The sequence below is a fragment of the Malus domestica genome, chromosome 10, assembly GCF_042453785.1.
Source record: "Malus domestica chromosome 10, GDT2T_hap1".
Lineage (NCBI taxonomy): Eukaryota > Viridiplantae > Streptophyta > Magnoliopsida > Rosales > Rosaceae > Malus > Malus domestica.
This window is the reverse complement of record NC_091670.1, coordinates 21,871,355-21,881,653: the sequence shown is the minus strand read 5'-3', so window position 1 is coordinate 21,881,653 and position 10,299 is coordinate 21,871,355. Positions and strand designations below refer to the sequence as shown.

At 41.4% G+C, this 10,299-nt stretch overlaps 1 protein-coding gene across 1 annotated transcript; it reads right to left on the bottom strand.

The window, feature by feature from the left end:
* Positions 1 to 9,436: 9,436 nt before the first annotated feature.
* Positions 9,437 to 9,949, bottom strand: LOC139188610 (uncharacterized). Its single transcript, XM_070806229.1, has one exon. It carries the CDS (start codon positions 9,947 to 9,949, stop codon positions 9,437 to 9,439), a length of 513 nt encoding a protein of 170 aa, XP_070662330.1.
* Between the last annotated feature and the right edge of the window lie 350 nt (positions 9,950 to 10,299).

The window sequence follows — 10,299 nt, the reverse complement described above, 5'->3', positions numbered from 1 at the left end:
AAGAGATATCCATGCAGCAATTGGATAAGGAAATTTCCAATTCCAACCTGGGGCTCTTCTTATACTCGATGGAGCATGACAAACTAGAGGCTTATAGCTTGAATTTTGAGTAGCTTCAGCAACTATAACAAGTTTTCAGCCAATTTGAGGAAGTCTTTATCTTGCCAACCAAGCTACCACCTAGCAGGGATCATGACCATAAAATACCTTTTATCCCTAGTGCTAAACCACCAAACATCTGTCCCAATCACTACGGTTCATTGCAAAAGACTGAAATAGAAAAGGTTGTGCAAGATCTGCTTACTTCAGGTTTCATACGCCCAAGCCATATCCCTTTCTCCTTTCCAGTGCTCATAGTGAAGAAAAAAGAAGGCACATTGAGGCTTTGTACGGATTACAGGGAACTCAATGCCATCACTATAAAGGATAAGTATCATATCCCTTTCATTGATGACTTGCTGGATGAATTACATGGTGCCAAATTCTTTTCTAAATTGGATTTGCGGTTAGGTTATCACCAAATACTTATGCACCCTGAGGATGTAGAAAAAATTGCATTTCGTACTAATGAAGGACACTATGAGTTTTTGGTTATGCCCTTTGGGCTTACAAATGCCCCAGCCACCTTCCAAAACCTCATGAATGATATTTTCAAGCCGTATTTGTGGAAATTCATTTTGGTTTTCATTGATGACATTTTGGTATATAGTCAATCATGGGAAGATCATCTGTCACACCTTCACACCACTTTTGAATTGCTCCAGCACCACCATCTATTTGTCAAGAAGCAGAAATATGCATTTGGCCAATCAAGAGTGGAGTACTTAGGCCATATTGTCTCTGGCAAGGGAGTGGAGGCAGATCCCTCCAAGATTCAAGCAATTTTGGAATGGCCACTTCCAAAGACTGTCAAGGAATTAAGAGGCTTTCTTGGCTTGACCGGTTATTACAGAAAATTTGTCTAGGATATGGGAAAATCTGTCAACCATTGTACCAATTGACAAGGAATGATGGTTTCCATTGGAATTCTATTGCTGATGAAGCTTTTAACAAACTTAAGATGATCATGTCTTCACCTCAGGTCATGGCTTTACCAAAATTTTCCATTCCTTTTGAGCTAGAGTGTGATGCATTTGGCAATGGAGTTGGAGTAGTGTTGCAGCAACATGGGAGACAAATTGCCTTTTCTAGTCAAGCCTTAGGTCCTAAAAACCAAGCTCTTTCCACTTATGAGATAAAATTGATTTTGATTGTTCATGCAGTAAAAAAATGGCACAATTACCTACAAGGAAGACACTTCATAATCAAGACAGATCATTGCAGTTTAAAATACATCTTTGATCATAGGGCTAACACACAATTTCAACAGAAGTGGGTCTCAAAACTGCTAGGGTATGACTATGAGATTCACTACAATAAGGGTTGTGATAATGTAGTAACTGATGCCTTGTCTAGAGTGCATGGTTTTGATACATGTAGCAATGTTCCAGAGGTTTTACAAGGTCAAGAATTAAGTTGTACAACTATATCTTACCCTTATTTTAGTTGGATTGATGAGTTAAGAAGGTCTATTGAAAGTGATGTTTGGATTCAACAGAAGTGTAGGGAGGTCAATGCCAGCATCCAAGATCCTTCCATTGTTCTTGCATTAAAGCATTACGATATTGATAATGGTTTTCTGAGATACAAGTCTCGAATTGTGCTAGGCCTAGATTCTCCTTGGAAGTTAAGGGTAATTGAAGAGTATCATTCCACACCATATGCGGGTTACCAAGGGGTACTAAAAACTTATCATAGAATTAAAAAATGTTTCTATTTGGTGGGAATGAAGAAGGACATTAAATCCTTTGTGGCTGAGTGTAGTACATGCCAGCAAAATAAGTATGAAACCATAGCTCCACCTAGTTTAATTCAGCCACTGCCCATACCTCAAAACTTTTGGACGAATATAAGCATGGATTTCATTATGGGGTTACCTCTTTGCAAGGGCAAATATGTTATATTTGTGGTAGTCGATCAACTCTCAAAGTATTCACACTTTATAGCAATGGCCCACCCTTACACTGTAACCATGGTAGCTCAGGTATTTGTTGAAAATATCTTCAAGTTACATGGAATGCCCTCTTCTATTGTCAGTGATAGGGACTCAATCTTTGTGAGTTCATTTTGGAATGAGCTTTTCAAACTTCAAGGCTCAAAATTGTGTATGAGCTTGGGGTACCACCCCCAAAGTGATGGGCAAATGGAAATGGTAAATAGGTGCCTTGAAACTTATCTCAGGTGTTTTGTGGGCAACAACCCTAAATAGTGGGTCCATTGGTTGCCTTGGGCTGAATGGAACTATAATACATCATATCACACATCCTCTAAGTTCTCCTCATTTGAACTAGTTTATGGTTATGCACCCCCACATGTCTCTTCATATAAACTTGAAACTGCCAAAGTAGAGTCAGTGGAAAAAGCTTTGTTTGCACGAGATCAATTGATATCTATGTTAAATACCAACCTAGAAGTGGCACAAAACAGAATGAGGGACTAAGCCAATAAACACAGAACCGAGATAGAGTTTGCAGTTGGAGATTTTGTCTATCTCAGGTTGGTACCCTATCAGTTGCAGTCTCTGGCTTCTCATGCTTATCACAAGCTACATCCTAAGTTATATGGTCCTTATGAGGTATGGTGGAAAAATCCCAGATTTTGATACAATCAAGCTAAGTGACTCACGAACGTCCTCCAACTGGAATTACTCCAAAATTTGTCCATTTGATCCTGTTTTGCTCCAGAAGAATTCGAAAGTCCTATATTGAAAATACAATTCAAAGTATCAAAATTCTTCCAAAATATTAACCAAAATATACTAAGATTAGGGTAAAGTATATAATATAAAATATACTCATCAAGGTGCTCGAGAGGATTGGCTCTGTGGCTTATAGGTTGAAACTACCTGAGGGTACTAAAATACACCCAGTCTTCCATGTTAGCTGCCTTAAAAATTATTTGGGAAGCCTGGTTCAACCCTTGACAACACTTCCAGAAGTAGCTGATGATGTCACAATGCAAGATGCTCCTCTTTCCATGCTTGCAAGAAGAATGTATAAAAAGGGTACAAGTGCGGGAGTTCAATTGTTGGTGCATTGCTCAAGACAAGAGGAACATGAGGTTACTTGGGAAGATTATGATGACTTCCATGCTCGATTCCCAAATTTTCAGCTTTGAAAACCTTGTGGATATGGCTGTTTTCCAAGAGGGGAATGATGATAAGAATTGTAATTTTGGGTTTTCGGCTTAATTGTTAAGATTAGAAGTTTAAGTTCATGTTATAGCTATTTCTGTTTTTAGTGATTAGCTATAAGGGAATTGTCTAGCTGGCACTCCTTGTGTGTTGTTGTTTTAAATAAAGCAATAGCTCTCTTGCTTTGGGAACGGTTATTTGAATATATTAATAGAAAAAAAAAATATACATGAGGCTTTTGCTTCATCTTCTACCTCTTGCACTCCTTCCAGTCAAGGTTAAGAGAGGTAATAGATTTGAGTCTTATCACCGCAGGCAATCACCTTCAGTATTTCTTCCAAATCAACTTCGAGTACAAGGATTTTGACAAAGGCCAAATCCTGCACCTACCCATCAACCACATCCATCCCACCAATTCATGAATCCATCATAACTCATGAATAAAAAATTATAAAAAAAAAAATCTTGAATTAATGACCATTGAGTCCACCAATTCATTAATCCATCGAAAAACCTACGAACTTTTCACAACCTAGATTTGAAATTTGAACCTATCAACTTCAAATTTGATTAAATAAGGTAGAAATTTGGCTGGTATGAAGAGAGACTTCCAGGAATTTCAATTTTCAGGTACTTGGCGGTTGGAGGATAACGCTGCCCGCCATCATAGTCGATGTGGTGTTACGTCTTGACTGTTGTTGCAGCGTGAAAGGGAGAAGGGGAGAGAGAATATGGGAGGGTATGAGAAAGAATTAGTGGGTTTTTTAAATTAATGATTTTTTAAATTTTTAATTTTTTTTTAATTTTTTATCAACGTTGCTCAAACTTGACATTCATTGTAGCAAAAATGTCGGCTTCATATTTGTGACATCATCATTTAATGACCAAATTGACAGAAAATGTAACGAATGTACAATATTGAAACTAAAATATAAGTTTGTGTGTAACATTGAAATGTTTTAAAAATGATGTATAAAGCTGCGGATGCATCTAAACTTAAGAGTGCAAATTATAATTTAACTAAACTTTATCACTCGATTGGGTGTATAACAAAGCGACACCCTAGGTTTTAACTTATTAATAAATTAATGTTAGATAAAATTTTGGTGCACCCTCATAACTTCATGTGAGCTTTGAATGAATTACTTCAAAATCTCATGGTAGATCCTAGATTCAATAAAAGCATCTCTAATGGGAGAAATGCCTTTATGTGGTTATACAATTAAAACACAAACAAAGGAGTTAGCTGACCTGATTATAAAGCGATAGCCATTGGAGATCGAATGGAGAAGATGAGGGATGTGGCAACACTAAAGTCTTCTACAAATCACCTAGCCGGATATGTGGATGCAAATTTCTTCCTCCTTGTTCTTGGACAAAATTGCACCCAAGAGTGTAGAACTTGAGTTTTGGAGAGAATGAGGGTGTTTATATAGGGGTGTGGTAAGCCACATTGGGAGGAGATGGACCAGCCACTTAGATGGTATTGTGGGTGAAGTTCATGATTTGTGTTTAATTAGCAAATTAATTGAATAATTAATCAATTAATTAGCTAATAAATATAATAAAAAAGGAATGATTTAGGGGTTACCTTGTGCAGAATATTTGAAGAGGATGGATGAAATAGGTTATAAATAAATATCTATTTTGGGCACTTTTGACTTGATTGAGGGATGATTGTCCACTGTTCGCGAGTAGGAATTTCGGTGTTCCTCGAGGGTAATTTTGTCCTTTTTATCCTAGAATCCTTATGTCACCTTCACATTTTTCTCGATTATTTTTGGCTCCACAAATGCCCCCACACTTGTTGGGCTGCTCGCAGAAAAATGCAACATATGTAAAGACCTTCTTACTTTGGGAAACTTAGGATTTTTCCTGTTTTGATGTAGATTCCCACTTTAATAGGAAATTAGATCCTTCTAGGAAAGGAAAATAAATTTATCTCAAAGCCTATTTAAGTCCACCTTAAGTGGATTATTAAATCAACTTTGGAGAACGATTTATTCTACCCTACAAAAGAGAGAGAAAGCTTAGAGGATATTTGTTCCCCTTCCTCTAGCAATCTTCTACATCTTGCCCATGCAAATGATCGTCTTTCGTTGCTTGCTTCGTCTTCTCTACGTCGCACCGAGGTAAGAAAAATTTAATTTTCCTAAACTTCTTCTTGGATAGTGCTGTCGTAAGGTAGCCATCGGGTTGGTGCGGCACGTTGACTGGTAGGGGCCAAGAGTCGACTTGGCATGAGCCGAGGAAGTGTTGCAATAAGGACCACTGCTTGGGCTGCTCGGCTTGGCTAGAGCCACCGGCAGTAGATTATGGCGCTGGGGGGAAGTGCTAATGAGCCACATGGCTCATGTCCTTTGGGCTCTTGAACCTGACGCGTGCCAGCCCGGCGATTGAGAGAAATAAGGAGGTCGCAGGCCTCCTGCCTGCTGATTCGAGAGAAAAAATGAAGGAAAAACCAGTATGGGTTGAGCTCCCTTGCTGAGTACATTGAATGATGTTGGCTGTTTAGTTCTCTTCGTCGGGAGAACAGTGGGCTGCTCTCTCGAGAGAAAGTAAAAAGGATCAAGGCGGATACTTTGGCTCGTCTGATCGATGTCGTGAAACCTACTATGAATAAAGGTAGAAAGAAGAGATCTTCCCCGCCTGCTCAAGAGATGTCGGTTGAGAAAAAATTGAAGATTTCCTCCGTTGCTCATAAGGGTCCGCCTGCTGCCGAGAGGCTTGTGATTGACCTGACTTCTTCCAATGGGAAGAAAAATAAGGCTGCTGGATCTGAGCATGTGGGGCCTGCCATGTCAAGATGGCTAGTATAATTGCTGATAGGATTGCTCAACGTAGAGGTCCTATTATGCCCCTAGTGCTGAAGTCTGTACCAATACGTCCGCTAGGAGCTAAGTCTGGTTCACCTCTGGAAAGGCTTGTTATTATGAAGAGCGATAAGGTGGACTCTACTACTAAAGTGGTGCCAAGGCCCACTCCCCTTGCTACTAAGACTGATTCGCCTACTGGGAAGGAAGAGACTGCTCGCTTGGGCAGCTGTGAGAAATCTACTAAGCCTGCTTCTGGGGAAGCTGCTGAGATTTGTACAATTTTGAAACCAGAACTGCTTGAAGACATGGACGCTTGTGCCAAGTTTGTCGATGACATTAGATGGATTATTTGCCCAAGTTTATTTGCGAAGTATACAACCAAGTATATGAAGACTGTTCTACTTACAATGATGCAGACGACGGCTATTTTGGCAGCCGAGTTTATGCTCCTTGACCAAGAGGATACCAAAACTGCCAAGGAGGTGGCAAAGGCTGTGGCAGATGAAGATTATTTTTATGCTGAGAAGGTCGAGAGGTTGGCATCTGAGCTCGTCGCTTTAAAGGGTTATATCTCTACCCTTACTTCTCTGCAGCTTGAGATCGCTCGTCAATAGATCGTTGACTTGAAGACTACGCTTAACGCAATCTAAGTTAAGTATGAAAGTGCAGAGAATGAGATCAAATGTTACTTACCTCAGATTCAATATCTTAAGCGTGCCGTTTCTGAGCTTCGTTTCGCTGCTTATGCAAAGGATGAAGAGTTGATTGCTGCTTATAACCAAGTGATCTACTTCAAAAAGGTCATTGATAGGCTTGAACCCCAAGTGTTGGAACTCCAAAGTGCACTGAAGATCAATGAAAGTTTAAAGAAATAAGTGGATGAGCTGCAGGGCGTCCGTGTTGGTTCACTCGAGGAGAGCTAGTAGTTGAAAGGTGAGAAGGCTGGGCTCGAGGCTTCGCTTGTTCAAAGTTAGGCCGATTTCTACAAGCTAGGTTATGCAGATCATCTATTTGGTAGGTCGTCTGACTTCGAGTTTGCTGGGAAGACTTCGAAACATTCTCTATTTCTCTGGAAGGCTTGCTTGTCTTTACTTTTGAGGCCTTCTTAGTGAAGTAGTCGGAGAGGTTGATGCCCAAGCTGGAACAGCCGGAGGTGAAGCGCTGGATGATGCCACTACTGGAAGCATTGCGGCTGCTGAAGGTGTGGTAGCCGAGTAGTCGTGGGATGTCCAAGCTGCTGAAGGGTAGTCTTCTAGATAGCCTTTAGGATTTTCTTTGTTTTCCTTGTTGCTTTTGTTTTGCTTTAACTTTTTTGGCATTTGATAGTCGTTTATCAATTTTGCTAGAAAATTTAATGAACATGTCTTCTTCACTTTTCTCTATCTTCGCTTCTTTAATTCATGCCTTAACCTTAGCTTTATAGACCAATGGCAAACGTGCTGCTTTTTTTTATAAGTAGACAGGCCGCGTAGCCTATGTAGCTGTAAGTGTTGGTGAAGAACTTTGCAAAGTTGTTAACCATAGGGTCGGCAGTCGGACACCTTACTTACAGAAACAGACAAGTCTGCGTGACCACTAAGCTGTTAACCTTGGCTTTCTCTGATTCCGTAGGTTGCATAGCAAGTATCACAACATTTTAGGATTTGGTGTAGGTCGTTCTGTGCTTGGCAAAGGTGAAGCTTATTGACTACGTAGCATGTCGATAGTCGATAAAGCTTCGTATATGCACGCTAACTTGTTTAACCTTTCATAAGAATATGCAGTTGTATAAGTCTAGCACGGCTTTACTGCTCGAAGGGCAAGCCGTAGGTAGTCTTCCGGAAACCGTAGGCTATCTTAGTGCACTCTGTAGTAGCTTTAGGGTTCCAGGGCAGCCGTCCATAGGGTGTACTGCGTAATGTGCCTTCTTCGTCTCTAAGGCCCGGTTTCCCATGGTTTAGGCCAAGAGACCCAAAATCCTTCAGTGAACTAAGCCTTGAAAAAGACAATTTGGCTACTTCTAGGAATCTCGGCGCAAGCCATCATGTACCTACTTATACCAGGGTAGCCCGACTCATCCACGACTGGATATTCAGAGTGTAAGTTTATCCTCCCACCTTGGAAAGCAAACCCAATGTAGGTAGGTGTCGGGGAATTGGTATACTCTTTCGCACTGGAGAGCAATTAGTTTATCCTCTCGCACTAGAAATCAATTAGTTTATCTTTTCGCACTGGAGAGCCGACCTAGATGAGTGTCGGGGAATTGGTTCACCTTCTCTCATTGGAGAGCATGGTTGGTCTCTCAAGGGGCGCAATTCCTACGATAAGTCCCTAAGAATGGCACGGTCTTCTTTTAAAGTGCAAGAGTGATTAGTTGCTATAAACATGCAGCCGAGCCAAGTTGTAAACTACTTCTGAATTCCTCATTGAAAAACGAGTGAAACAAATGAGAACTTAGCTGTAAGATAAGAACCGCATAACAACTAGATAATCCTTGGCTTGTGAGGTAGTGCCCATCGAGCTGCTTGAGTCTTCGGGCTTTAATGTAGTGGGAGGTCACGCATGGTACTTCCTCAGATTGTAGGTGTTCAATTGTTTTTCAATCTCTTTATCGTTCATGGTGGCAGGGGTGTAGCTACTCTTACCGCCTACTATGGTGATCTTGTACGGACCTTCCCAGATGTGATCCATCTTTTTGGAACCTTCTCTATGGGCAATGATGATGGCTTAGGACTAGATCTCCTGGTTAGAACTGCCGGATCTTAGCCCTTTTGTTGTGGCTGGAGATGAGTTGATGCTGGTAGGTTGCGATGCTGGTGATGTTCTGCTCGCACTTATTCTCTACTAGATCTAAGCTTGTGGCCATCTCATTACTGTTATGCTGAATGCTTAACAGTAGAGTGCTGATACTTGGCTTGATGACATTGAGATGAATGATTGTTTCTGAGCTAAATGCCAAAAAGAAATGAGTCTCACCGGTTGCTCGTCTTTTGGTAGTGTGATATGCCCATAGACATTTGGGGAGTTCGTCTGGCCATTTTCCCTTCTTGTTGGTGAGGGATTTCTTGAGGCAGTCGAGAATCATCTTGTTGGATGCTTCGGCCTGCCCATTACCTTGAGGATATCTTGGCGTGGACATGTGCCACTTGATGCCATATTTTTGGAAGAACTTCGCCAAATCTTTGCCCACAAATTGCTGGACGTTGTCTTTGACGATGGATTGAGGGATGCCAAATCGGCAAATGATGTTCCTCCATATGAAACGCTCTATGTCCGTCTGTGCCATAGTAGTCATAGGTTCTGCTTCTACCCATTTGGTGAAGTAATCAGTTGTCACGATCGTCATGCTTTTGCCCCTAGTAGCGGGTGACATTGGCCCTACCAGGTCAATTGCCCATTGCATGAACAGCTAATGACTTATCTGCATGTGTAATTTGCTGGCAGGCAATGCTAGTTCTGGCTTGTAGCGTTGGTAGCGGTTGCACTTTTGTACTAACTCCTTAGCGTTTTGGTGCATGATATGCCAGTAGTAGCTTATGTTTAAAGCCTTTTGTGCTAATGATTGTCCTCCGGAGTGATTTCCACAAATGTCTTCGTGGATTGAGCTTAGAACCTTTAGGTCGTCGGGAGACGCTAGGCAGCGGAGATATGGTCTAGCGTAAGATCTTTGGATGAGAATGTCATTCCACAGGTAGTAGTATGCTGCCTTTATTTGGAGCTTTCTAGACTCCAATCTTTCCATGGTGAATGTGCCATTGACCAGGTAGTCTATAATGGAATCTTGCCAGTTTGGAGTTGTACTAACCTGTGACACCTCAGCTATTGGCTTTGCCTCTATGCTTGGGTCATCTAGATACTCCACCGGAATAAAGCGTTTGAGTTTGTGGTCAAGGGCGGAGCCTAGGCCGGCTAGTGCATCCATGTGAGTGCTGTCTGCCCGTTCGAAATGCCTAAAGTAGTTTGGCTAATGATTAGCTGGGAATTAGAATGAATTGTGAGCTTTTTCACCGCCAAGTCTTTTGCTAGTCAGAGACCTGCTAGTAGGGTACTCTACTTCATTGTTGAATGCTTTAAAGCCTAAAATGATCGCCTGTTTGAGCATCGAACCGTCTGGGGTGGCAAGGACCACGCTTACTCCCGAACCTTTGGAGTTGGATGTGTCGTTAACATGTGTCAGAAGTCTTCATAGGGTAGAGCAGGTGTGGCTAGGGCGTCTCGGCTACCTCCGGGGCGTCGTTCGGCTACTCTATTACGTCACCTAGGCTAGGAGTG

Coding starts and splice junctions, on each gene's coding strand:
- LOC139188610 (XM_070806229.1), bottom strand. CDS start 9,949: ATGGATGCACTAGCCGGCCTAGGCTCCGCCCTTGACCACAAACTCAAA.